Raw genomic sequence first — 27724 nt, forward strand, 5'->3', positions numbered from 1 at the left:
CCCCCCGGGTTCACGCCATTCTCCCGCCTCAGCCTCCCAAGTAGCTGGGACTACAGGCGCCCGCTACCACGCCCGGCTAGGTTTTTGTATTTTTAGTAGAGACGGGGTTTCACCATGTTAGCCAGGATAGTCTCGATCTCCTGACCTTGTGATCCACCCGCCTCGGCCTCCCAAAGTGCTGGGATTACAGGCTTGAGCCACCGCGCCCGGCAGGGTTTCACCGTGTTAGCCAGGATGGTCTCGATCTCCTGACCTCGTGATCCGCCCGTCTCGGCCTCCCAAAGTGCTAGGATTACAGGCTTGAGCCACCGCGCCCGGCCGGCTCTAATTTTCTTAAAGCAAATGGGAACCTAGGGGAAGCCCTCCAAAGATGGGGTTTGGAGTCAAGTATATTTGTTTGAATCTTGCCACATACCCTATTACTTTGATCTTCAGTTTATTTATCAAGTGAAATAGGGTTAGTACTACCAGTCTCATAAGGTTATTATGAGATACCAAATGGAAATCTAAAGAAGATCTTGCACATAGTATGTGATCAGTGAATGTTAACTCCCTTCTCCTCAGAGGAGAAACTGCTAGAATGTCATTATGTACTTGCAAGACTAGCTGGGGCATGTTTCCTGTTGACTCTAAGGCAGCCACCCACACATTCTGGAATAAGTCTCTGTCAAGCCCTCATTCCCTCAGTGGGACTAATATATGACAGATAAAATAATATGCTAAGTCTGAAATCAAGGTCATAGATATCCTTTCCTAATTTATGATAATTCTCGGGGCAAGGAAAAGAGACCTAAGTAAAGCAGTGCTGTGGGGGGGAAAAATCTGTGATCTTTGTCCTGTGATATGGGAAAATAAGGTGCACCACCATCCTGACCTACCTGACCTTTCACTGCTAAACAAGTTTTGCAGCTCTTCCTATAGCAGGCTGTAACATATGTAACATAGTGGTGGGAAATGAACAGAAGTGAGAGCTAATGTTGAGGTGCTAGAGAAAGGACTTGAGATTGCTCATCTCCTCTTAGTAATTCTCTTCCTCTAGATTGCCTGTAGTAGAAAGGACAGAAAGCCCTTGAACTTTCTGTCCCATTCATGACTCAGTCTCCCTTTTGATTTTAAGGTCCTGTAACACCTGCCTCAACATGCTACTTTGTTTGCTATTCTGGCAGAGAGGGTGAACTGGTTCAGTTTCATTTCAGCAAGCCCAAGCCTGCTTTTCACGTGGTACTGGTAATTAATTCCCTAGCTTTTTTAGTTGGTCAACTTGAAGAAAGCTGGGACTTTTCATTCTAAAATAACATTCTTGCTTTCCAAATGCCAAATGAGCCCATCATTAACTAAGACCAATTGGGACCAGAAGAAACCCTGCCATCATTTCCATTTCTCTATCTTGGTGTTTATTCTGTGACTGCTTGTCACTTGCCTGGGGAGCTTCAAAGCCAAAAGATGTTGAACATGGGAAGCATTGATACTGGAATTAGAGGCCAGTAAGGGGTTGAATCCCTAGTCAAGTCACCAGAGTTTCATTATTTTCTATTACCTACCAGGTCATCGGATCAAAAGGATCTCATTTCTCAGCACTCCCCTAGTAATCTTATGGGGCTCGAAAAATAGCGACCATAATTCAGAAATGTGGTGGAAAGATAGGAACTTGGGGACTAGAAGCCAGAAAATAGAATCTAAAAAATACTGGCAGTTGAAAAAGTAAATAAATAAAATAAAAAGCTAAGAAATATCAAATGTCAGAAGGACTGAGACAGAAAATACAGTCATGTGTTACTTACTGATGGGGATATGTTCCAAGAAATGTGTCATTTGGTGGTTTAGTTGTTGTGCAAACATCATAGAATATACTTCTACAAACCTAGACGGTATAGCCTACCGGACATCTGGTCTATATAGTGTAGCCTATTGCTCCTAGGCTGCAAACCTGTACAGCAGGTTACTGTACTGAATACTGTAGGCAATTGTAACACAATGGTAAGAATTCGTGTATCCAAACATATCTAAACATAGGAAAGGTACAGTAAAAATAGAGTATAAAAGAGAAAAAAAAAAAGGTACGCCTGTATGAGGGCACTTACCATGAATGGAACTTGCAGGACTGGAAGTTGCTCTAGGTGAGTAAATGAGTGAGTGGTGAGTAAATAGAAGGCCTAGGACATTACCATACACTACCAGACTTTTTATAGATACTATATACTTTGGCTACACTAAGTTTACAAAAAAATTTTTTCATCAATAAAAAATTAACCCTTGGCCAGGCACAGTGGCTCATGTCTGTAATCCCAGCACTTTGGGAGGCCGAGACAGACAGATCACTTGAGATCAGGAGTTTGAGACCAGCCTGGTCAACATGGTGAAACCCCATCTCTCCTAAAAATTTTAAAGATTAGCCAGCCTTAGTGGTGGGCACCTGTAATCCCAGCTACTCGGGAGGCTGAGGCTGGAGAAACGCTTGAACCTGGGAGGCAGAAGTTGCAGTGGGCCGAGATCGTGCCACCACACTCCAGCCTGGGCGACAGAATGAGACTCTGTCTCAAAATAAAAATAATAATAAAAAATTAACCCTTGCTTACTGTAACTTTTTTACTTTATAAACTGAATTTTAAAAAAAACTCTTGGACTCCTTTGTAATAACACGTAGCTTAAAACACAAATTGTACAGCTCATAAAAAATTTTTTTCTTTGTATCTTTATAAGTTTTTTTCTATTCTTAAAATTACTTTTTTCTTATTTTTTATTTTTTAAAGCTTTTAAACTTTTTTGTTAAAAGCTAAGGCACAAACACATATTAGCCTAGACCTACATAGGGTCAGGATCATCAATATCAGTGTCTTCCACCTTTACATCTTGTCCCAGTTAGAAGGTCTTCAGGGGCAATAACACACATGGGGCTGCCGTCTCCTAGGATAACAATTTCTTCTGGAATCCCTCCTGAAGGACCTGCCTGAGGCTGTTTTACAGTTTTTTTTTTTTTTTGTAAGTAGAAGGAATACATTCTAATGATAAAAAATATAGTATAGTAAATACATAACCCAGTAATATAGTTGTTTATGATCAAGTATTGTGTACTGTAGATAATTGTATGCATTGTTTTATACGACTGGCAGTGCAGTAGGTTTTTTTATACCAGCACCATCACAAGCATGTGAGTAATGCAACATGCAGTTGTTCATCTCTATTATACTCGTAGGACCACTGTCATATATGCAGTCCATCGTTGACCAAAACATCACGGTAGCACATGACTATAGTTCTAACATTCATGGAGTTTTTTTTTTTTTTGAGATGGAGTCTTGCTCTGTCGTCCAGGCTGAAGTGCAGTGGTGTGATCTCAGCTCACTGCAACCTCCGCCTCCTGGTTCAAGCGATTCTCCGGCCTCAGCCTCCCGAGTAGCTGGGATCACAGGTACCCACCACCATGTCCGGCTAATTTTTGTATTTTTAGTGGAGATGGGTTTCACCATGTTGGCCAGGCTTGTCTCAAACTGCTGACCTCAGGTGATCTACCCGCCTTGACCTCCTGAAGTGCTGCGATTACAGGTGTGAGCCACAGCGCCCGGCCTCGAGCTTTTTGATCCATTTCATTGGGCTGCCCACCAAGGACACTTAAGTTAAACATTTGGCTGAAGTGTTTGACACCAAAGCACTTGCAGATAGGATTGGGGCAGAAGCCGAGTTGACAACGTAGCCTGTCCCTCATTTCATCCTATCTCACTGCAGTTCTCCCATACTTGCATTTTGGTTTCAATACTTTCTCTCATGCACCACAAAGGAGGCTGTGAAGTTATTTCTCTTCCAAAGTCTCTGCTGGGCACAGTGACTCACGCCTATAATCCCAGCTCTTTTGGAGGCTGAGGCAGGACAATAGCTTGAGCCCAGAAGTTCCAGCAGCCTGGGCAACACAGTGAGACCCTGTTTCTATCTGTTTTGAAAACAAAACAAAATGGAAGTCTCTTGAAGAAGGGTAAAATTTAAAACATGTAAGACATTAGGATAGCAAAAAAATCTCAGTCTCCAGCACTGTCCTAAGTTTCAGGGTTTTCTATTATCCTAGTCCCTTATAACAACACACCACATAGCAACTTCTCTTGGGTTACAAATCTTCCTCCTTCCTGACATTGGGAGCATGAGTGATATGGGCTCACATAACCTGGCTGCCTCCTTAACAATCAATATTAATTTGGAAGTAAAATAAGAAATGTAACACTTTAATTGAAGCTTATTAAATCCACAGAGGTAATGGCAATTCCAATAAAGCCAAAAGACCTTTCTCATTTTCTTTCTTTTTTCTTTTTTTCTGAGACAGGGTCTTACTTGTTGCCCAGCCTGGAATGCAGTGGCACAATCACGGCTCACTGCAACCTCAACCTCCCCAGCTCAGGTTATCCTCCTGCCTTAGCCTCGTGAGTAGCCAGGACCACAGGTGTGCACCACCACACCCAGCTAAGTTTTAAATTATTTGTAGAGATGGGGTCTCCTTGTGTTGCCCCAAAGTGTTGGGATTACAAGCATGAGCCACTGTGCCTGGCCACCTGCCTTATTTTCATTACATTTTTAGGATGGAGCGACTAGAAGAAACTTTCTAGAATGTTCTGTTGAATCAAGTCATGGAGTCTAAGTCAAGGTTCTTAATGATGTTTCAGAACTTATAATGGGTAGGGAAATCTGGATGTAGGAATCTAAGTGGATAGCTGTATTTTCATCTTTTCTGTTAGATCACTTAGAGCAGCTCCCTCCCCTGGTGTTTAATCATTATGAGATGGAAAGTGTGTTTTCATCTGCATTGAATCCTAGGCTGTAGGCACTGGTATCTGAGTTAGTTGAGCCAGGGAGAGGGCCACAGGAAGGCAAGCATATTAAGAATTGCTTCCTGGCTGGGCGCGGTGGCTCATGCCTGTAATCCCAGCACTTTGGGAGGCCGAGGCGGGCGAATCACAAGGTCAGGAGTTCAAGACCAGCCTGGCCAACATGGCGAAACCACATCTCTACTAAAAATATAAAAAATTAGCCGGGTGTGGTGGTGGGTATCTGTGATCCCAGCTACTGGGGAGGCTGAGGCAGGAGAATCGCTTGAACCTGGGGGGCGAAAGTTTCAGTGAGCTGAGATCGTGCCATTGCACTGCAGCCTGGATGACAAGAACAAGACTCCATCTCAAAAACAAAAAAAGAGATGCTTCCTTTTCCACTGCTTTAGCTTAGCCTCATGTCCATTTAGCAAAAACTGTTACAAAGACAGATACAGTAGAATGAACCTGGCATCAACTGGTTTCTTGGTGACAGTTTTGGACAAAGGGAGGTCGGGGGGCTTTTGAAAAAACAGGGTCGGATGAATATTGGGCTATTCATATCGCATAGGCATCTCCTGCTTCGTCTCTCTTTCTACATGTTTTAACTCTTTCCTCTCTCCCTCCTCCTCCCACAGGAGGAAATCCTGAGCAGCCTGTTCAACTAGAAAATCAATGACTGATGGAGACTTAGTTGCTAGACCAGCCTTTGTAAACAAAATCTATCTTTGGAAGAGAATGAGGAAACTTATGAGAGCCTTAGCAACCAAGTGTTGTTGTAGCAGCCTACATGTATTGAATACTATTTTGTTCACTGCTCTATTATCATAAGCACTCTGTATATGGATGATTTTAATCCTCTAAACAGTGTTATGAAGTAGATAATATTAACAGATGAGGAAACTGAGACAAAGATTGGTAACTTGTTGAAGGGCACAATGGAGCCAAGATTCAAACTCGGGCAGTTTGTGTCTAGAGTCCACTCTTTGAAGACCACCAAGCTTATAACTTTTCTCATATATAATAGTTAATTTTTGCCCTGAATTACAGAAAGATCTGAAGCCAGGGTCGCTCAGGAAACGATGGAGAGAGCTCCTAGCAGAGTTGGGACGGTTCTCAGTGTGCCCCAATGTTGCGGTGGTTTTTCAGCATATTCTGTCTTTTCTCCTCAGTCAAGGACCAACCTACCTTTTCTTTTCTAGTGCTGAGGAATGTAAGCAAGTTTGCTGGGCCTTGCGAGACTTCACCAGGTTGTTTCGATAGCTCACACTCCTGCACTGTGCCTGTCACCCAGGTGAGGATACATAGTTCCCAGCTTTTCTCCGGACTGTCGGGGATGCCTGGGAATGGGCATAGGTTTTAATGCCTATCATGGGACCAGTCTTATAGCTGGAGTCAGGGAAGGACTCAGCAGTTTAACTGTGGTGAACAGCTGGAATATATGGGGCCCAGATTTTCCTGGGCAGCCAGATAATAGTCAGTGTCTTTGGGGGACCATTTTTACCTCCATAAAAAAGTAACTGTTGCAAAGTGCATTGAAAAGTTTTCTTCCCCCTTCCCCTTACAGACACTTCTAAGATGGTAAGTGTACATGGCAACAAACAAGTATTTTTAACCTGGCTACTTTGGCAAAAGCAACCTCAAGTAGACTGTTATATGTGTTGCCAGTCTCCTAAAACTGACCCTCCAGATGTAATGAGCAGAGAGCTTATTCTTATCACTTTTATGACCTGAATGCTGAAGTGCCTGGTTTTGACCAGGGCAGGAGGTACGAGCTGAATAGCCCTTATCCGAAATGCTTGGGATTTCGGAGGAAAAAACACTTTCAGAAGTGTTTTTCGGATTTTTGATTTTTTTGGGATTTTGGAATTTTTGCAGAATGCATACCAGTTGGGCATTCCTAATCCAAAAATCCAAAATCCAAAATGCATCAATGCGCATTCCCTTGAGGGTCATATCAGCGTTGAAAAAGTGTCAGCTGTTGAAGAATTTTGGCTATTCAGGTTAGGGATGCTTGGCCCTTACAGGAAAGGAGGAGCATCTTTGGCTCCCGATGAGCACTTTTCTCCACGTGCTTTCCATCTCCTGATTCTGAAGCAAAGCAAGAAGCTTAGCAGAAAGGAGTGGGTAGTAGAATTTGGATGCCAATTTCTTGACGGAGAGAAGAAAACCAACTCTCCTTTAAGCCCACTCTTTGATGTCTCAAGGCGAGTTTCTTCTCCCAGGAGGCAATTCTTGATGAATGTGTAGCACTCACTGGTAGTTTCTGTGATAAATGCATTCATAGGTAAAGGTGATATTCAGCAGTGCCTTGCCACACCCGAAATCATTTCTCAACTTTGATTGTTTTAATGAGTAATAATATCATTTGGGATCCCCAGATTTTGCGTGGCGTCTGGGTTAGCTGACACTGATACACCTCATAAGGTTGCTCATGGACAGCTGTCGGTGTTCGTGGTTAACTTTTATTGTGCCCTTACTGTGTGTCAGGGCACTGTTTTAAATGCTTTAGATGTATTAGGTAATCCTCATCTGCTTTTCTGGATTTGTTACTATTTTTCCTACTTTACAAATGAGGAAATTGAGGTTCAACAATGTTTAACAATTTGCCTGACAGTTATTGGTGGAGCCAGAGTTCACATGTAGATATTCTGGTACCAGAGTCCTCACTTTGAACCACTCCACTTAATACAGTATCCTTTCGATAGCATCTAAATTGGTGTTTTGTTTTGTTTTTAACTGGTTGGTAGGCAAAGCCTTGTTTCAAAATAAAATCGACATGAAGCCTGTGGGATTTAGCAGACTGGAGGTAGAACTTCCCTGGTTGCTTTGAATGGGAGACCTGGACCTGTTGGCTCTTTGCCCTCCTGACACATCATTCCTTGTTTCCACAGCACACTCAGCATTGGAAACACACTGCAGATGGTGTCTCATTAATGCAGTAGCTCCCTTGAACCCACAAGTTAAAACTCCAGACTTTTATTTTTTTTTTTTCTGAGTTCTTATGGCAAACTTCAGAATGAGGTACCTGAGGAAATACAGAAACCTCTGCCTTAAGGTTGATTTTACTAAATGCTCTGTTTTCTGGTGCAGTTATTGACTATCTTATCTCTTTTGTCAGGAATGTCTTTTTTAATTAGAAGACAGGAAGAAAACAAAAACCAGACTGTGTCCCACAATCAGAAACCTCCGTTGTGGCAGAGGGGCCTTCACCGCCACCAGGGTGTCCCGCCAGACAGGGAGAGACTCCAGCCTTCTGAGGCCATCCTGAGGAGTTCCTGTTTGGGGGTGTGAGGGAAAATCAGCGCGGTTTTTAAAAAGATGGCTGTGGCCTGCCCGGCGTGGTGGGAGGGGAGCTGGTTTCCTGGTGAACTTTCTAAAAGGAAAAATAATTTTAAGTAAAGAAAAAAGAAAAAAAAGGAAAACTAAACAGAAACCAGAACTGAAACATTCACCTGGTAGCAAATGACACATGCACGCACACACATACACGCACAAGCGCCAGTGCGCACGTGCACATGGAAAAACAAAAGGACAAGCTTTCTGTGAAACAAAAAATTTTACTTAGGGATAATGTGGGGATTCACGTGAATTAAATAGCTGCAATTGGAAGAAGAGGGTCAGGGTCATTTGTTCAGGTTTTCTATTGTTTTGTCCTCTGTTTCCTCTTCTCCCCTTCCTTCTCTTTCTCTCTCCCCTCCTTTTAAATGCAAATGAGTAGAAATTTCTTCTACCTTCCCCAGCTGTTTCTTCCCACCTTTAGGGTTGTTTAGACAAGGAGGAGTAAGCAAGGAGCCTATTCTGCTTTCTATTGTGGTCACATTGGTGATGCTCAGGACCTGCCAGGGTCAGAATTTATGGATATCTGAACCATACATCCATAACCATATCTCAGTCCACTTCCAATCCACATCAGGTTGTTGTCTGCCTTGGAGAGAAGAGCCAAAACTGGGGTGGGGTGGGGGGTGCAGGATATAAATGTGTAAGTTTTTGTTTTTTAAGGTTTTTTTTCTTAGTGAATTATTCACCCACAGACATGAGAGAAAAAAAAGAGGGAGGGTGTGTGGAGAAAAAATGTTTACAGGGCTAACAAGGGATGATGTGTCATTTAGTATTTTACTAAAAAGTGTGGAAATGACTTGATTTCAAGGGGAGGGTGAGGCCAAAGAGGGAAGCCCAAAACAGATCTTAATGTTTCAAAGGAGTGCAGCCCTGCACAGCCATCAGATATGAGGGCACTGTTCTGTCTGGTGTTGTAGCCATCTCAAGAACAAATCAACAGCAACAAAAGAAAAAGAATAAATTTTTAAAATTTAACCAGTGTTTCTTTGTTTTTACTTTCATTCACTGCCTTGTAGCTCAGAAATGGTTCAGCTAGACTAGCTATGGAGTCAGCCTTTGGTACCTGATAGACATCTGGGGATGGAGTTGAAAGAGCAGGCCCCTGCCCTGATGCCACAGACCCTTCAGACTTCAGGGAAGTGGCTCCTTCTGCACCTTTTATTCTCCTAATTCACACCAAAACTCGTGACGCTTACATTTTACTCTTTCGTGTAGCTCCATGGGAAAGGGAGTTGGGTTACTCTTTCATGTTAAACAGTGTGGTATGGTTTTTCTATTGTGGCCACACAAATAGACAGTTTCCTGACCTACAGATTTATTGATCTTTAAAAAAAAAAAAAAAAACTTTATTGAAGTATCATTAACATAATCTGCATGTGTTTAAGGTATACACTTTGATAAGCTTTGACATAAGATATATCCATGAAACCATTATCACAGTCAGGGTAGTGAACACACTTTTTTTTTTTTTTTGAGACAGAGTCTCGCTCTGTCACCCAGGCTGGAGTGCAGTGGCAATCTCGGCTCACTGCAAGCTCCGCCTCCTGGGTGGTAGTGAACATACTCTTTATTGCCAAAAGTTTCCTTGAACCCCTAGGTAATCCTTCCTTCCTGCCTCTTCCCATCTATCCCCATTTCCACGTAACCACTGGTTTTCTGTCACTGTAGATTAGTTTGCATTTTCCTGAGTTTTTAATAAATGGAATCGTAACAGTCTGTTATGGCAGTGGGGCTTTGAGCTAATAACGGCGGAGCTGTATTCTAATGTGATACATCTGGCAGTGTTGTTGATATACTGACACTTCTCTGCCTTTTCTTTGCCTGTCACTTTAACTTTTTCACTCCTGGGCATAAATTCTCAAGCTACAGAACAGTAGGAATTGGTGAAACAAATCTTCCAGCATAACATCAGTGGTACACAGGGTTTTAATCTCTAAAGAGGCAATAATAGAAGGAGAGAAAAAAACTTGAGTGTCTAGAGTGATAATCAGATTCCAAGGATTAGCACATTGCCCCAGCCATCCCTCTCATGCTCTGGCTAAATAATAAAACCTTTAAGTGTTGTCCAACCATAGGTCCTTGAAATAACCAGTTGATTTTGCTCTGTTTAAGGAATTTGGCTGTTTTCACAGGTTATTATGTGGGGAACTGAAAAAAACGTGTGGAAGACTTAATGCAACCCTCCCAAGCCACTGAAAAACATCCTGTGGAATGCATATCTAAAGCTATAGCTTTGCAAACAGCCCTGTGTTATTAATGGTGTCAGAACCTCACTGCTTACTTAAGCCTTACAGATTATTTGAAAGGGCTGCTCTGAAGCTTTTGGCAGAGCAAGGATGCCCATCTAGATTTTAATTTAAAAAGGAACTGTTCAGGATCAGCTCACCTAATGGAGATGCTGTGTTTCTGTATGGCATTGTCTAGTAGAAATAGGATGAGTATCTCCCGTCCACATGGGCAGGTCAGCTAACTGCATCTGAACTTGCCTAAGTCATCTCCCCACAGAATTGTCTTCTCATGATAGGATTAGCCGTGAAATGTTGGTCAAGATTATGTGGAACACGGATCATCCATTGGGGCTATTTCCAGCAAGACTGTACTAAAACACAGTAACTTGTAATCCTTATGTATCTGAAGGGAATTGTTATAAAGAACAGTAACTGAGAATGCATGCCTAAGACATAAAGGAAATTGTGCTTTTGAATGGCATCAACATTCATGAGTTTATGTAAATGTCTACCTTGTGTGGCCCTGATTTAAGTGAATCATCAGATGAAAGCTACAACCAAGAGACCTTAAAGGTTCAAGATTTTGCAACCAGATGTGCCTGATTCTTTGGGATAGATTACCAGCAAATGAGAATATTGCCTTCCAAGAATGCTCCTTCAGCAAAAATGGGAAAAGCCATTGATACCTTCTACTCTACAGAGACTGAAAAGGGTAGGTTTTTTCTTTTTTTTCTTTTTTCTTTTTTTTTTTTTGAGATGGAGTCTTGCTGTGTCGCCCAGGCTGGAGTGCAATGGTGGCATCTCAGCTCACTGCAACTTCTGCCTCCTGGGGTCAAGTGATTCTCCTGCCTCAGCCTCCCGAGCAACTAGGATTACGGGCACCCAACACCACACCCAGCTAATATTTGTATTTTTAGTAGAGATGGGGTTTCACCATGTTGGCCAGGCTGGTCTTGAACTCCTGACCTTGTGATCCGCCTACCTTGGCCTCCCAAAGTGCTGGGACTAAGGGGTGAGCCACCGCACCCAGCCAGGGTAGGTTCTTTATGTCAAAGAAAAGCTGAGAGTCTTAAAAGGGTATATTTAGTTGGTTATAAGGATGAACTTGGTGGGGACAAGGAGCTTGAAAGAAGGGAGAGAAACTGCTGGGGCTAAAGGGCTGCGTTCATCCCCAGGGCTGTGGGCATCAAGGTCCTGTGGGTTCCAATGTAAGCTCCAGCACAGGCCACCAGAGCAGTCAAAAGGTACTACCAAGGGGAGCCCTAGCCTGGCTTCGGAGCAGTGAATTGTACCACAGTGGCCTGCCCTTACCTCTGGAGTTTGTTACATGCGTCACTTCTGGGTAATGTTCATCCACAACTGGCTACTACAACACAGAGATCTTATAAGTGACAGCCAGGTTTTTTATTGTTGTTTTCATTTTATTTTTAAGAAACCAATAAATAGAAATTCAGGGAAGATTGTTGGCAGTTACTCAACTGCTAGCAGCACTGGGGAAGTCAGCCCACTCTGGTCGCGAGGGGCACCTGGCCCTTCCAAGCCTCCCCAGTTCGTCTACACTCAGTCTCCCTGCTCCACCATTCATCAAGGGTTGCAAACTCAAATGCCCTTAGGGACACGGAGAGCAGTGAAAGGAAGCAGGCCAGGAGAGGACCATATTGAACTGGGAGAATATTCCCCACCCAGAGTTCCAGCTGATTATTGCCTTTGAGGAATGTGTGACAGTGTTTTCGTATTTGCCAGTGTTTTGGAAGAAGCTGGAAACCAGGTATGTGACATCTCCCATCTCCTAATCTCAAAACATTGAAAATTTCAAGAGGGAATAGAACTGCACAGGCCTGTGCGGAAAAGAGGTGCACACCTTTGTAAATGATTGAAAACTAAGAGTACAGACAAAAGGAGCGCTACGTAATCACTGTACTCTAGTTGGTGAAGTTTAAGAGGATGCAGGTGAACAATTCTAAAATCACTGTACCTGTGTACATATAGAACATCGGGTAGGATGAAGAGTAACTTTATGATAGAGGAACGTATCACTACCTCAGTCAGAAACAGTAATAAATAAGGTTAATAGTATGCACCCTTAACATGATGTAGTGGGAATGGTGCTTCACCTCTGTGGTCTTCCATACAAAAACCATGAGAAACAGGTGGAACACAGTGGTTCATACCTGTAATTTCAGCTGTTTGGGAGGCCACAGTGGGAAGATCACTTGAGGCCAGGAGTTTGAGACCAGCCTGGGCAATATATTGAGACGAGGTCTCTTAAAAAAAAAAAAAAAAAAAAAAAAAAGCCAGGTGTAGTGGTGTGCACCTGTAGCCCCAGCTATGTGGGAGGAACTCCTGCGCTCAGGAGTTCAAGGTTGCGCCATGGCACTCCAGCCTGGGCAACAGAGCAAAGACCCTATCTCTAAAAACAAATGAGAAATACATCAGATAAGCCCAAACTGGGGGACACGCTTTAAAAAATGGCCGGTATTCCTCAAAACCATCAAGACCAAAAACAAGAAAAGTCTAAGAAACTGTCATAGACCAGAGGAGTCTCGTCTATGTCACGTCAAGTAATGACAAGTGAATGTGACAAGTGAATGTAATGTGATACCTTGGATAGGATCCTGGAACCGAAAAAGGATATCCGAAAACCTTGTGAAATCTAAATAAAGAAGTTGAGTTCATAGTAATTGTCCACATGGTTTCATTATTGTCACAAGTGTGCCATAGTAATGTAAGATGTTAACAATTGGAGAAACTGTGGGTCCTTGGGAACTCTATTAGGAACTTTTCCATAAATCTAAAACCATTCTAAAATTGTTTATTTATCACTTAACTATGTGAAATCTACTCGGCCTTGCTAATAACAAGAAGTGGCACTGAGATAATATCTCACCTGTCAGGTTGACAAAAATCCAAACAGTGATAATATATTCTGTGGATGAGGCTGTGGGGCCAGGTATCCTTGAACATTTGTGGGGGTTTAATCCATTTTGTGTTGCTGTAAACGAAGACCCTTCTGGGTTATTTACACAGAAAAAGGTTTATTTGGCTCACAGTTCTGATGGCTGGGCATCAAGATGGGGCATCTGCACCTGGTAAGGGCCTGGGGCAGCTTCCACTCAATGACTGAAGGCAGAAAGGGGGCTGGAGTGTGCAGAGATGACACAGAGGAAATGAGAGGGGGTAGATGCCAGGTTCTTTAGCAACCAGCTCTGAGGGGACTAAGAGTGAGAACTCACTGCCCCCACCTCAGGGGACAATATAATAAATATATTAAATATATCAGGATGATTTGCATGCATTGCCCTGATATATTTAATAGCACAGGAATGTACACGAGAGAGTGACAGATTTGAATGGTCCCAAATGCAGCTGCAATGCTAGCCTGCCCTTTTTCACCATTTCTTATGGGAAAACTGATTCTGACAGTTTTCCAGACTGCACACATTTAAAAATCCACACCCTTGCTTCAGCCAGCTTCCTCCTGGAAAGGAAAGCCAGCCAGGTGAGTGTTTATGAAGGCCCAACTGACTCATCAGCCCAGAATCCAGGCCCTCCCAGTGCCAATGGTTGCAAGCTGGGGGCAAGTGCTTGGGGAGTGGGCCAGCGGGCATCCGAAACAGGGTCTGGTGGAGCAGCATGGGAGCAACTGGTAGTAGAAAAAGGAAAGAAACAGCTGAGTCTGTTTTTAACATTTATTAATCCAAAAATACATAAAAATTCTTTCTACTCCAGGTTCTTGGGCTCTCAAGAAGGGGGGTAGCTGCCAGCCTTGAGCATCTGATGTGATACCTAAATGCTCACTCATATTATCTCAGAGGAGAGGGAGATGAGGAAGTGAGGCTCAAACCAGGGAAATCCCCCTGTGCGGGGGACTTGGCCCACAACACTCTGGCTTTTTCTGCCAGAGGAAATGGGGCAATCACAAGAGTGGGCCACCCTTAGGCAATTCCTCCTATACAACTAGGCACCAAGTTTGGGGGAGTTCCTTCCCTGCTCATGGCCGAGTTTCTCGAGAGCCAGGCTGACCAGACCAGAAACAATTGAGACAAGGACAGATAGGCCTGGGAAGGCAGGGGCTCGGGCCTTTCTCCCTCTTCCTCCTGGCCCACATCCACTTCCAGGAAACCCAGAGGTAGGACCCTGCAGCCAACCAGGTGCTCACTGGGGCTGTCACACCTCCACATCAGTCCACACAGCCACCCAGGAAGCCAGGGCCAGTCACCATCTGCAGCCTGTTACTGCATGCCAGCTGGGTGCATGGGCCAGGGCCCCTGGCCAGCACCGAGGCCTGCCCCAGGAGGGGCCTGGGCCACAGGCTGCAACCGCTGCTGGGACTGCCAGATGTGATGGAGCTCCTTGAACTGCTCCACCATGTGGTCTTTGAGGTCTGGGTTTGAGATCTGTAGCCGGATACTATCAGCTGACCAAGATAGCTCCCCTGAGAACATCTCCAGCAGCAATCGAGCTGCTACAGGCACTACCTGGGAGGCAAAGAGGAGATGAGACAGGGAGACCCATGACAGGGCTGCCAGATCCAGCTGTGCATGAGGGCAGCCATCGGGTGAGTAATAGACTGCATTCTCTGGCCCTGAGCCTTGATGGTCTCTGGCAGCCAAGTTCACGCTGCTCAGGGAGCCCTGAGCCTCCAGCCTGGGGCAAGGGCCTGGCCCCAGGATTCCCCAGTTTTCAAGCCAAGGCCGACTTTGGGGCAGAGGAGACGTACCTGTACAGTAATGAGCTTCTTCTCTCGGGGTTTGCGGTCAGGCCATTCTTCCCCGAAGCAGAAGAAGATCTCGAAGGGTGGTGGGGTGTTGGTCTGGCCCTTCTGGAACAGGATGAGCTCTGCATCAAAATCAAGGTCCCTAGTCAGAGGCTGGAACCACACCCCTGGGCAAGAGGTGGCCAGGAGGACCACGGCTTCGGGCCCTCACCATTGAGAAAATGCTCCAGGCTGAAGAGCTTGGTCTTGACCTCCCGCTGGATGGGGTTGGGGCATGAGTCATGGACTGAAGCACAAGGCCCACTCCAGAACACCTTGCACTGACACAGGCGGATGGCATACAGGTCCTGGCCCTGTAACTGGAGGATGAGCCCGCGGTCCAGGACATCCAGCAGCTGGTTCGTGTAGAAGCGCTGCTTGTCGCTGGGGATGTCCTCAGGGCTGGGGAAGCGCACTTGCTCCAGGCTTATGGGGCCAAAGAGTTCCACCTGCTCCTGGGTGGCCTCCAGCTGGCTGTAGAAGAGCCGGCAGCCGTGGGGGTTGCTGATAGTGAGGGCCCGGGGTGGCCGCCCCCGGTACTGAAACTTGATCTCCAGGTCAGTCACTGTGGGGCAGAAGGCAGGCCCATCCCGTCCTTGAGCCCCGTGCCTCCCCGTTCTGCAGCCCAGTGTCCAGGCCCAGCCCCATCAGCTCTCCCACTTTCCCCTCCCAAGGAGCTGCAGCACCCTCCACCCTCCTTGCCAATCCTATCCCAATCCCCCAGCACTGCTTCCCCGTGCCCAGCCGCGGGTCCTTACGAGGCAGCATGTGGGGGCTGATCAGCAGGTCAGGCAGGAGCTGTTCGCTTGCAGGGGGCAGGCTGGCAGCCAGGGGCCCAGGCTCCAGGACCTCAGGGAAAAGCTCCCTGAAGCCAGCAGGGTTGCCAGGGGGAGGAGCCAGGGGTCTGGGGTCTGGAGCAGGGGGACCCAGCACCACGGGCGGCTGCAGAGTGGGCGGCCACTTGACATCGTCTTTGAGTAAAGAATAGGGTGCCATGTGGGGGCCAGACTGCACTGCATCTACAGAAAGTGCATGTGGACGGCTGTCAGTGCCACCTCCAAGAACTGCCTCCCGGGCCCACCTACTCCCAGCCCTGGGCCACCCCAGCCTCCCATTAGCCCCCTCCCAGGTACCTATGGTACCTGTAGCTTCTCTGTATACTAGACCCCCAACCACCACCTCCCGGCCCCACCTGTGAGGCTCAGGCTTGGCAACATCCTCTGCAGCTGAAGGGACACCACCGGCAAGGGAAGGAAGAGATGGGAGAGAAGGGAGGACAAGTCATTCCACTGACCTGGGGCTGGGGAAGTAACATGCAAGAACCACGAGGCAACTGCCCTAGCCTCAGCTGAGCTCAGGCAAGACCCTGCCTCCGGTCCCAGCTTGTCCATCCCAGGCAGGTCAGAAAAGCCCTGTGCCTCACTTTCCTCATTTGCCTTCTACGGGGAGTCAGACCTACCAAGCCCCAACTGCTGTGTGGGTCACACATGCGGGGTAACGACAACGCCCCAGGAAGGAGCAGGTGGGGACTGTGCTCCTATCATTCAGAATTCCAGGAGAAGAAACAAGGTGAAGAGCCATTGAGAGGGCCATGGGGCTCCAGGGGAGCGGGGCTGCGGAAACCTAAGGCCAGTGGGGACAGCAGAGAGCCCGTCCAGGGCTCCACCTGCCTCCTCCTCCCACACTCACCTCTTCCTCTTCCTCCTCCTCCTCCTCTCCTGCACCAAAAGAGTAATCCTCAGGGGGCTGGGAGTCTGCACAGCAGGGAGAGAAAAGCAGGGCAGTAAGGGAGTCAACGTCAGGAGAAGCAAGATCCCCTGAGAGGCTGCCTGTAGCTCCTGTGCAGCTTCTGCCCTCCCCAAAGCTTCCCCAACACAGGGCATGGTGGAGAGTACGGCCACCAGGATTGGGAAGGACCTCCCCAACTCCATGGGCCATGAGACCTCGGCTGGAGCCAGAAGCCAAAACGAGAGCAATGGTAAGGAAGAAGCACCCAGGTCCCTGACTGCACGCCAATCCATTCCTAATCTGCCAGTGACCCATCCCAGCCACTCCTGGGAACCCTGGGTGTCATGACCTAGCAGGAGCCCCTGCATCGTGTCCTGGACCACTGCCCACTAGAGGGGCCCTGGGCCTGCCTGCACCCAAGAGCTCATGACTGGGGGCCGGGACATTGCACAGCCTCCCAGGTGGCCCACAGAGGGCTAGGCCTGATACCTGTGGGAGCAGGGCCATTGGAGCAGACCTCGTAGATCTTGTAGGGCTGAGGTGGCATGTCCCGGGGCCCATCGTAGAAGAGGCGGAAGTCCCGGCTCTTGTTAAGGGCACAGCGCAGGTTGGCCTTCCATTTGGCCGGATCAGCTTCATCCACGCCTTCGGTGTATTTCCCAGTCTCCTTGGCCCAGGCCTGGGGCAGGAAGAGACAGCCACCACAGAGAACCTCGTCTCCACCACAACCCCAGTCTGCCTACCGTTCCGTAGGAGACCCCACTGTGTGGGGAGAACTTCGGCCACAAGCTGAGCCTCGCTGAGCCCCAGACCTGGTTTGCAACGTGGAAGTCTGCCACAGTCCTGCCCCAGCCCTAAGGCTGCCAGCAAGCTCCATGAAATCTAGGGCTATGAGATGCATCTGTAGTCCCTGTTCCTAGGAGGGTGAATCAGTGTGATCTCTAAGGAGGACAGCGTGGGGGATAAGGATGAGCACTCTGGAGCCAGGCTGGGTTTCAATCTGGAATGTGCCCCCTGCCAGCTGTGTGCCAGGCCACGTCACTGCCTCCCTTTGTCTTGATCTCCTCACAGTGCTCACCTCATGGAGTGGCAGTAAAGACTCAAGGGGTTGATGTCGACTGGGCACAGTGGCTCACACCTGTCATCCCAACATTTTGGGAGGCCAAGGTGGGAGGATCGCTTGAGCCCAGGAGTTGGAGACCAGCCTAGGCAACATAACAAGACTCCTGTCTCTACAAAAAATTAGCTGGGCATAGTGGTGGGTGCCTGTGGTCCCAGCTACTCAGGAGGCTGAGGTGGGAGGATTGCTTGAGCCAGGAAGTTCGAGGCTGCAGTGAGCCATGATCAATCATGCTCTGCACTGCAGCCTGGGCAACAGAGTGATACCCTATCTCAAAAAAAAAAAAAGAGGGGGGTTGATGTCCGTAAAGCACTCAGAGCTATGCCCGCACATAGGATGGGCTTGAGACACTGGAGCTGCTGGTATTATTTTGAATGGCAATTAGGCGAGGTGAGGACTGCCAATGTTTATTTCTACCCTTTAACCCAGTTCTTTGATTTCTAGGAATTCATCCTAAATATCATAGATGCATTCACACAAAATATTGCACAAACAAGGTTATTTGCAGTAGCACTGTGTGTAAAAGATGACTGAAAATACCCAATGCAACATCCATCAATGAGGGGCTGGTGAAATTATGGCCAACCCATTGAATGAAATACTGGGCGGCACAAAAAAAGAAAAAGCAGGAAACTGTTTACATACTGACATGTAGCAATCATCAAGAAGTATGAAGTATAGAAAAAATGCAGATATCTAGCATTTCTTATGAAAATAGAGGAAAGGATAGTGCATATTTGCTTATATGTGCATAAAAATCTCTCAGGAAGGCTAAACAAGAAAATGATAACACGGCTGCCTCTAGGGAAAGGTTAGGGAGGGGAGTGGGTGGTGGTGAGCCAGGGAAGGAGGGAGACTTTTTGCTCTAAACCATTCTATGCCTTTTAATGTTGAATTTTGTGACTGTATTACCTATACAAAAATAAAAAATGGATTAGCAAAAGAATTTTGGAAAGGTAAGGATCAAGTCCAAAAACTAAGAAAATATGTATCCAAAGTTTTAAAAAGTAAGCATTGCCTTTGACCCAGCAATTTTTAAGTCTAGGAAATCAACCCTCAAAATAATTGAGGTTGGAAAAAAGGGAAACATTATGACAGCCTGCATGACAATGGGGGTTTCAAGTTCAGGTTTTAAAAGCAACCTCAAGTATCCAAAAACCCAGACCCGGTGAGCAAATTGTGCTAAGCCATTCCAGTGGGAATTCTACAGTCACGAAAAGTGATGTGGACGTATGTTGGAAAGGAAAGCTGATCCTGATATAGGGTGGAAAACATCCAGGTTACAAATCAAGGTATATCACTTGCTTCCAATTTTGCATTCTATATACACACACGTGCAAAAAAACTAAAAATGTAAGCAAAAACTGTTATGCTAGGTACGTCCTAGCATTAAGATTACTGGAGAGAGCACAGTGGCTTGCGCCTGTAATACCAGCTACTCAGGAGGCTGAGGTGGGAGGATCACTTGAGCCCCCGAGCTTGAGACCAGCCTGGGCAACAAAGTGAGAACTCATCTTTACAAAAATCAAAATCAAAAAATTAGGCTGGGCACGGTGGCTCACGCCTGTAATCCCAGCACTTTGCCGAGGCAGGTGGATCACGAGGTCAGGAGTTCAAGACCAGCCTGGCCAAGATGGTGAAATCCTGTCTTTACTTCAAAGACAGAAAAAAAAAAAAAAATTCATAATTGAAGTTGAAAAAAAGGGAAACATTAAGACAGCCTGCATGACAATGGGGGTTTTAATCCTAGCTACTCGGGAGGCTGAAGCAGGAGAATTGCTTGAACCCAGGTGGCAGAAGTTGCAGTGAGCTGAGATTGCGCCACTGCAGCCAGGGTGACAGAGCAAGACTCCGTCTCAAAAAAAAAAAAAAAAGTTAGCTGGGCATGGTGGCATGCAACTGTAGTCACAGCTACTCAGGGAGCTGAGACTGGAGGATCACCTGAGCTGAGTTGGAGGCTGCAGTGAGCTATGACTGCACCACTGCTCACCAGTGGTGCAACACTAGGCAACAGAGCAACACCTCATCTCAAAAAAAAAAAAAGGAGTGGGGGGAGTATATATGTACAGTTGTAATATGTCGGTTAAAAAAAAAAAGATTGGGCCAGGCACAGTGGCTCACACCTGTAATTCCAGCACTCTGGGAGGCTGAGGTGGGTGGACTGCTTGAGTCCAGGAGTTGGAGACCAGCCTGGGCAACATGGCAAAGTCTCTACTAAAAGTACAAAAAATTAGCCAGGTGTGGTGGCAGGCACCTGTAATCCCAGCTACTCAGGAGGCTGAGATGGGAGACTCACCTGAGCCTGGGAGGTAGAGGCTGCAGTGAGCCAAGACTGTGCCACTGCACTCCAGCCTGGGTGACAGAGTGAAACCCTGTCTCAAAAAAAAAAAAAAAAAAAAAATGGAGCTGGTCAACAGAGTTAGGCCCTGCCTCTAAAAAAATTAGAAAATTAAAAAATTAAAAGATTGATGATATATCTGAATCTTATATTAAAAATAGTTTGTTCCCAACACAAAGAAATGACAAATGTTTGAGATTATGGATATGCTAAGTACCTGATCTGATCACTGTACTTATCAAATCATCACTGTGTACCCCATGTATTTATGGGAGTATATTAATTTAAAAATAAAATTTTTAGAAAGATGATGGGTGGGCCGGGCGCAGTGGCTCACGCCTGTAATCCCAGCACTTTGGGAGGCTGAGGCAGGCAGATTACGAGGTCAGGAGATCAAGACCATCCTGGATAACATGGTGAAACCCCGTCTCTACTAAAAATACAAAAAAATTAGCCGGGTGTGGTGGCGGGCACCTGTAGTCCCAACTACTTGGGAGGCTGAGGCAGGAGAATGGCAGGAACCTGGGAGGCAGAGCTTGCAGCGAGCCGAGATCGTGCCACTGCACTTCAACCTGGGCAACAAAACGAGACTCCATCTCGAAAAAAAGAAAGATGATGGGTGATTGTTGGCTTCCTTTAGCGTGTGTGTGCACTGAACAAGTCCTCATGAGTAATAGCAGTGAGACAAGAGCAAAGGGTGAGTAGGACAAATTATGGGAAGGCCTTCTGGGGACCCTCAGTTCCCACACTGCTCTAGGGTGAAGGTTAGAAAAGGTGTGCCCTAGGCCGGGCGCGGCAGCTCATGCCTGTAATCCCAGCTACTCAGGAGGCTGAGGCAGGAGAATCGCTTGAACCCAGGAGGCAGAGGTTGCAGTGAGCTGAGATTGTGCCACTGCACTCCAGCCTGGGCTACAGAGCGAGACTCTGTCTCAAAAAAAAAAAAAAGAAAAAAAAAAAGGAAAAAGCTGTGCCCTGTGGCTACGTCTGCATCCCCTTAGTCCGGGCCTGGCATCAGCGGCAGCGTGCTAGCTGGGTGGGTGGCCAGTCTTGAGGAGCTGCCTGTGTGTGTTATATGCGATCCTCTTCTGGGGACAGGGTGCTCTGGAGGTCCAGCCAACCTCCTCGCCAGGGCTTACCTTGAAGATGGTGTTATCTCCGTCCTGGCTGGGACCATGCCTCGTGGCATGCCTCCAGGGGATGTAGAATAATTTCTTTTCCCCGTTGACCCATTGAAGCCCTGGGTACTGGCAGCTGTTCACCTGGGCCACCAGCCAGGGCTTCAGCCGCACGCGGCGGGGCGGGGTGGGAGCGCCTGGGATGGACTGGTTCATGGCAGAAGGGTCTGCAGGAGAAAGCCAGGGGGAGCCTCAGCAGGTCCGCAGGTGGACGGGGACAGGGTGCTCAGAGGTCAAGCTGTGGGCCACAAGGGATGGTCTCTCCAGTCCATCTAGGTATTTAAGGCCAATTGTCTTTTCCAAGCATCAACTTTTTTGTCTAGTGTCATGGAATTTTGTGTTTGGGTGAAGGGAAAGAGAGTTACGAGTTAGTGAATGCTTCGGGCACAGCCCCAGATGCCCTTTACCGGGCAGAGGCATCCATTTTCCAACTGCTAACAGTAGCGAGCAGCCCATTGGCCAGAGAACTGCCTTCCACTACTCACCCCACAGGTTAGGCCCACCCCTCGCTCTTGGGGGAGCAGCCCACAGCCAGACTGCCTGACACAAGGGACAAAAGCCTGGCTATCTTGTCTCAAGCTGGGCTACTTGGGGCAGCGAGTGCTCCGTGGGATCAGCCTGAAGGCAACCTCCCGCTCAGTCCACACCCCTGGTTCAATTCTTCTCTGCCCAAGTTTTCTCACCCCCTGTCCCCTGAGAGTCCCCTCCGGAGATGCCCTCAACAAGAATCTCATCTCGAGCTCTCAAGGACACCTGCCCTCAGAGGAAAGCAGAACATGTGAATGGAGGGTGGGTTTCTTCACCCAACTCTCAGAGCTACCTTTCTTCCTCAGTTTCCCTCCGGGAGGAAGTTCCCCAACCTCAACGTCTTTAGATAAATCCCATCAACCAACTCAACCACCTCCAACGACAGCAGCCACCAAACTTAGACGTTACTTCTCTAGGGCCATTCATCTAGATTCTTGGTCCTCCCCCTTCTCCCACTGGACACGCATTGGTGTAGCACTTAGGAAGGCCCTAATGCCTGCCGGAGCCTGTTAGGAAGTCTGCAGGAAACAGAAACCACAGCTCTAACCACTACCTACCCAGGGGCACAAGCCCCACCTCTCAGGCCACAGCTTCGCTGCCTCCCTGGAGTCAGGCCAGAGGGACCCTGCCTCCTCCCCTCCACACGCCAAACTCCCTCTCCAGCCCAGAACCGGAAACTCTTCACAGTCCTGAGCCCCCTCCTCTCTCTCTCTCCTCCCCTTACCCATGCCCTTGGCCCTTCACTTGAGACCGCTGTGTGGAAGACAGAAAGGACTGGGCCATTATACAGCACAGCCCATCAGAAGTGAACGTGTCGCTCAGCAAGTAAGGAGCAAAGGTTCGAGCTGAACTCCCTCTGTCTTTCTGGGCCTGCTTGGGCCTTGCAGCACGGAACCTCAGTTTCCCCTGAAATTCCCTGCCCAGTACCTTTTGGGTTTGCACCTGCCTCGTGCTGCCTCTGAGCTGCTAGTGTCTCACATTGTAGGCCTCCCTCAGAGCCCAGCTCGGCTGCCACCAACCCAGGAGACGTAAGGCCGGCCAGCCTTCACGTAAGGCCGGCCAGCCTTGCCTGGCCCAGGGGCTGGGACCGGGAGGTGTTCAGAACGCTCCAGCCCTGCCCCGACCTCAGAACATGGGGGCTCAGTTCCGCTTTCTGCCCCAGCCTCCACCCAGCCCCAGGGGAAACGAAAGTGGCTGGACTGGGACAACTCAGAAACCAGACTCACTGTGGGCTGAGGGAGGGAGTCGAGTGGGTCCCCCAGACCAAATTTCCAACCTCCCACCCAGAGCTGTTCCCCACACCTCACACCTGCAGGCAGTCTTTGTGCATTTGGTGTGGTTTGTAGCATGGGCGTGCGCCCACCCATATTTATATTTGTAGATCCCCGAGAGGCCTTGACCCTAGAATAGAGGGGTGCCAGTCACCAGCAGCACACAATTCTGGCCGAGTGAGGGTGGACAGAGGAAGCTCTGTCTGTGCAGAATCGGGGAGAGCTTCCCTGATGACCCCCTGGGCTGAGGCCGGGAGGTGCTGGTGCCACTGGGGAGATCAGAGGGTCCAGCTGCCTGCCCCCTGCTGTCAGTCCAGCAGTCTGGCCCTGCCCAACACGGCTGTTTAATACAGAGCAAGGTTCTGAAACGACAACTCTGGCCTCAGTGTCAGAGGGCTGCGTCCATATAAGGAGCTTAGGGAGGGGTGTGTAGAAGGAGCTCCTGCGACAAGCCCGTCTGTGATGAGCGAGGGTCTGTCCACCGTGCCACAGAAGGGACTCAGCCTCAAGGCTTTTGCCTGCAGCCAGGTCCACACAAGCTCTAACCCAAGCAGCATCCATCCTCCCAGAAGCTCCCTCCTGCCCAGAAAAGGGCTAGGTCTGATTTAGACCACCCTAATCAAGGCCCATGACTTTGGAAGTTTGGTGTCAGAACAGGTCTGCCATCGTAGGGCTCCGGAGGCTCTGGGTGAAATGCATGCAGCCCTAGACCTCAGTCAATGGACTTGAGCCCCAGAAAGTGGGGAAATCCAACAGCTGAGGGCCTGAGGAAGCCCCTACAAGTGTGTGAAGCAGCGAAGCATCCAGTGGGCAGTCCTAGAGGACCTGCTGAGGTGGGGCGAGCCAACAGCTCACCCCAGAACCCTGCTGGAGTCCCAGGAGACAGTGCCCCCACCACCTAGGAGCTGCAATTCATGGGCACCGGGGAGCCACTAGGGGAGGAAGTGCCACAGCAGTCCTAGTAAGAGTGGCCAGACAGCAGGAGCCCTGCTGCTCCCAGGGTTGGTCTGGGTCACATGTCTCCTTGCAAACCCACACCCAGCTCAGGGAGAGGACAAGGGGTTCCCTGTACAGGCCCTGACCCCAAATCCCGCCCCTCCGGGTGAGCTTCCCACACCCTGGGCCCTGCTGCCCACCTGGTCCGACAGGCTGAGGCTCTGGGGCAAAGGGTGCCCAGGAAGAAGCTTCCTCCCAGGGTCAGGGTAGGGGAAGACCGCAAAGTAGGGCCTTTAGATAAAAAGGGGTGATTTCCCAGTGCTTCCCTAGACTCTTGGAGCCCCTCAGCCCCAGGCCCCATAACTACTGGGGGTGGGGACAGGAAGGCGAGGTCATGCCAGAGGGCCTTCTGAGGGCCTACAGTTTCCTACATCGATACAGCCGAGCCCTCTCTGATCCTGGCCACTTATCCTCATTCTGGGCCCTCGAGGAGCCCAGGCCCAGCCCAGTCCTCCGCCCCCTGCTCCCCCCTCCCCTCCGCCCCCACTCCTCTCGCGGGCTCCGCTGGGGCACACCCCTTGGGCCAGCCCGCGGAGCCACCCCCACCTCCAGGGTCGGCCTCTGGACCTCTCCTCCTGCTGCTGGAGGAGCAGCACCCCGTCCTCGCCCTGCTGTGCCCAGAGTGGCTGCGAGACTGGGAAAGTCCCCTACTCCCGCCTCGGCTCCCGGGTACCCGCTCCCGCCCCTCCCGGGGTCCAGAGACAACCATCTCCCCACGCATCCTGGTCACGCTAGCCTCACTTTTTTTCAACGTTTAGCCTCTTCATTGTTGCCTTCTTGAGTTCTGGGACAGGACCTACGGAAACCAGCCCAGGAACTATTGCGCCCCATTCTTCTCCGCTGCTCGGGAGACCAGAGTCTACCATTCCCGGCCGCAAGCCCAGGGACAGACGGAGCCTCTACCTAACACCATCTTCCCCCAAACTCTTGCGCAGTTCCTGCCATTGGCCTGAAGATCCCGAGGGATGAACGCTTTAACCTCAACCTCTTTTCCAAAAGGGTGAGGGTGGCCCGGTAAGAGCGAGGGCGAGTGCATCGAAAGTAAGGATCGGGCCTCGCTCCTCAGGGGCCCAAGCCAGCCTCCAGCGGGGTGCCCGGGAGCCCCCATTCTGGGCGATGGCGAGGGAGAGGGAGAACAGCAGAGCCGGCGCCCCCCGCTCCCCGTAGCGGTGCCGACTCCGCCGCCTGGGTCACGGGGCTCCCCGGGCGCCAGCACCCCAAACCACGCCTTGGAAGTCCCAGGCCGGTGGGGCGCACCCTGCTGTAGGCACCCACCCGTTCTCGGTCCTCAGGCGCAGCTGGACGCGGACCCCGCCCTACTCCAGTCCCCATCCCGCCGCCCGCGGGTGCCTGGAGGGCGCGGGCCCCAGTCTAGGCCTAGACTTGGAGGCAGTAGCCGGCACCTCTCCCGCCACCCTCAGGGCGCGCCAGGCGGGGACGCAGAGAGCAGAGCGCGGCGGACTGGACCCACCTGTCTGCGGTGCGCCTGCGTGGCTGCGCTCGGGAACACCGGCCGGGCGGCAGGACCAAGCTGGGCTCTGCCCAGGCTGCGCCTCCCGCCGGTCCGCCAACCAGCCGGGCACTTCCGCGTCTCACCGCCCCCGCCCCTGGGCAGCTGCTGCCGAGCTCCGGGCGCGGGCAGTGCCCCGCCCCGCCCCGCGAATCCACTCCGGGCCCCGCACTGACCTGGCAACTGCAGATCCGGGCTGAGCCTCGGGCCAGGCCCAGGGCCTCCAGGGAGATGCCAGTCGGCGCGGTGCGCTAGACTGGCCACTGGCTCTTTTGGCAATCTGGAACCGTAAAACTGTCATTTGACAACCGCGTGCCTCCCGCTGCAGTGCTCAGTTGGGCCCTGGGAGAGGGTGGGGGTGCTTCCCCACGCTGGTCCTCCCGGGCTGCACACAAATGAGGGCGTAGTGTGGCTAACCCACAGCCCCAAGCCCTCCTGTCGCCTGTCTGCACCCCTGGCGAGGGCGGCTGTCGCCCCTAGATCACAGTCGCTGCCCCCAGGATCCAGACACCCCTTCCAGACGTGCTTGCAGGCAGGAATCCTCTAGTCACTCTGTGCCTTTCTCATCCTCAACCCCTGTACCTGTCTCGCCCCAGCTCCCCTCCTAAGTCGCCTTCCAATCATCCCAGGGGCAGTGGCGTGGTCGCCTGTCCCACCTCCTCTCACTGCTACCTTGACCGTCCATCTGTGGTTCTGAACCGTTTTCGATTCCATAAAGAACCTCGTCCCAGGACCTCCACATTCACACCTCCTGTTCCTTCTCTTCAAAATTTCTGTTTCAGCATCACCTTCTCTGGAAAGTCTGCCTTGACTTCCCCTCCCGCGTGGGGTTCCAGGGTGCAAAAAGCTTCCTGGTTAATTTTGCTTATGATTTTGCTATGGATAGCCAGGGGTTTGGTCTAGGTCTGGCCGCTCACCGCACAGAAAGCCTATCACTGAGACAGCTTTATTGCCGGGGAAGAAGGCTTTATTCTGGTGACATCGGTCGGTGAGCTGGTGAGAGGGAAGACAAACCTTCAATTCATCCCTCCCCTTGACTAAAGTTAGGGGCTTATATAGCAGGGAAGGAAAACAAGAGGGATAAGGAAGAGGAATTGGTCAACAGGCAGCAGGTGTACTGATGTAAGTGTCTCAAGCTTCAGTTCTATGAGCATCTGGCTTTTTGGAAAATTGGGCGGGTTTCAATTTAGATGTCTGATTTCCACTCGAATCAGCTTACTCAGGAACCCCCCTCCTGTCTTTTCATTGTTCCTTTTCTTTTCTTTCTGATATGGAGTCTTGCTCTGTCACCTGGGCTGGAGTGCAGTAGTGCGATCTCAGCTCACTGCAACCTCTGCATCCCCAGTTCAAGCGATTCTCCTGCCTCAGCCTCCGAAGTAGAGATGGGGTTTCACCATGTTGTCCAGGCTGGTCTCGAACTCCTGACCTCAGGTGATCCACCTGCCTTGGCCTCCCAAAGTGCTGGGATTACAGGCGGGAGCCATTGTGCCAAGCCGAGCCTTGTGTTTTTTAACAAATAAAGTAGTATTTGTTGATGAATCAGAACTTTGACCTTCCCTCCCCTCCCTTCTCCTGGGTTGAACTTTACCTTTAACAAGTTAAAAAAAGACACTCACGTGTTGTGTTTTTTTTTTCTCTTCTGTATCTTTCCCTCTTTCCTGACCTTTGTAGCCCTAATATGAAGTGGAAATATCATTATATATATGTATTTTATTATTTGTGTCTGCTGAGTATTTCATTATTTCATATTTTTAAAATTTAAAGTATGGATGGGGGAAATGTGAATGGGTAGATTGTTTTCTATTTCTTTCTTTAAAAATGAAATTGCTAGACCAGGCACGGTGGCTCACGTTCGTAATCCCAACACTTTAAGAGGCTAAGGCAGACAGACCACTTGAGTCCACCAACCTGGGCAATATGGCAAAACCTTGTCTCTACAAAAAAT

General features: G+C 49.2%; 2 protein-coding genes across 8 annotated transcripts in view; one reads left to right on the forward strand and one right to left on the reverse strand.

Annotated features, from left to right (window-relative positions):
• Nucleotides 1–9110, forward strand: part of TNPO3 (transportin 3) — a 102989-nt gene extending 93879 nt beyond the window's left edge. For 3 of the 4 annotated variants that reach the window (XM_003896577.4, XM_017957148.2, XM_009203846.4), the window contains 2 exons: nt 5990–6081; nt 7909–9110. In XM_003896577.4, coding sequence (XP_003896626.1) covers nt 5990–6050 — 61 coding nt within the window. In that variant the 3' untranslated portion in view covers nt 6051–6081; nt 7909–9110. The remainder of the gene's footprint in view (nt 1–5989; nt 6082–7908) is intronic. The other variant, XM_031665171.1, reaches the window with a different exon arrangement.
• A 4270-nt stretch (nt 9111–13380) lies between these two features.
• On the reverse strand, nt 13381–25907 carry IRF5 (interferon regulatory factor 5). 4 transcript variants are annotated; one of them, XM_009203843.4, is made up of 9 exons: nt 25741–25907; nt 21436–21641; nt 17331–17520; nt 16803–16867; nt 16306–16339; nt 15872–16132; nt 15286–15678; nt 15078–15179; nt 13381–14835 (listed from the first exon to the last, which is right to left on the reverse strand). In XM_009203843.4, exons 2-8 carry the CDS (start codon nt 21628–21630, stop codon nt 15115–15117), a joined length of 1203 nt encoding a protein of 400 aa, XP_009202107.1. In that variant the 5' UTR covers nt 21631–21641; nt 25741–25907; the 3' UTR covers nt 13381–14835; nt 15078–15114. The 4 variants fall into 4 exon arrangements, with proteins under 4 accessions (XP_009202107.1, XP_003896621.1, XP_009202105.1 ...); XM_003896572.5 differs by having other exon boundaries at nt 15078–15196; XM_009203841.3 differs by lacking the exon at nt 25741–25907 and adding an exon at nt 25545–25656 and having other exon boundaries at nt 15078–15196.
• Nucleotides 25908–27724: the final 1817 nt, after the last annotated feature.

Source organism: Papio anubis, chromosome 4, assembly GCF_008728515.1.
Source record: "Papio anubis isolate 15944 chromosome 4, Panubis1.0, whole genome shotgun sequence".
Lineage (NCBI taxonomy): Eukaryota > Metazoa > Chordata > Mammalia > Primates > Cercopithecidae > Papio > Papio anubis.

Bases quoted from the DNA above. Each gene is read 5' to 3' on its own strand.
- IRF5 (XM_003896572.5), bottom strand. From the start codon at position 21,630: ATGAACCAGTCCATCCCAGGCGCTCCCACCCCGCCCCGCCGCGTGCGG. The intron at 16,868-17,330 runs GTATCAGGCCTA...CCTGCTGTGCAG, and splicing joins CAATGGCCCTGCTCCCACAG to ACTCCCAGCCCCCTGAGGAT. The intron at 16,133-16,305 runs GTGGGGCCGGGA...CACTTTCTGTAG, and splicing joins GCCAAGCCTGAGCCTCACAG to ATGCAGTGCAGTCTGGCCCC.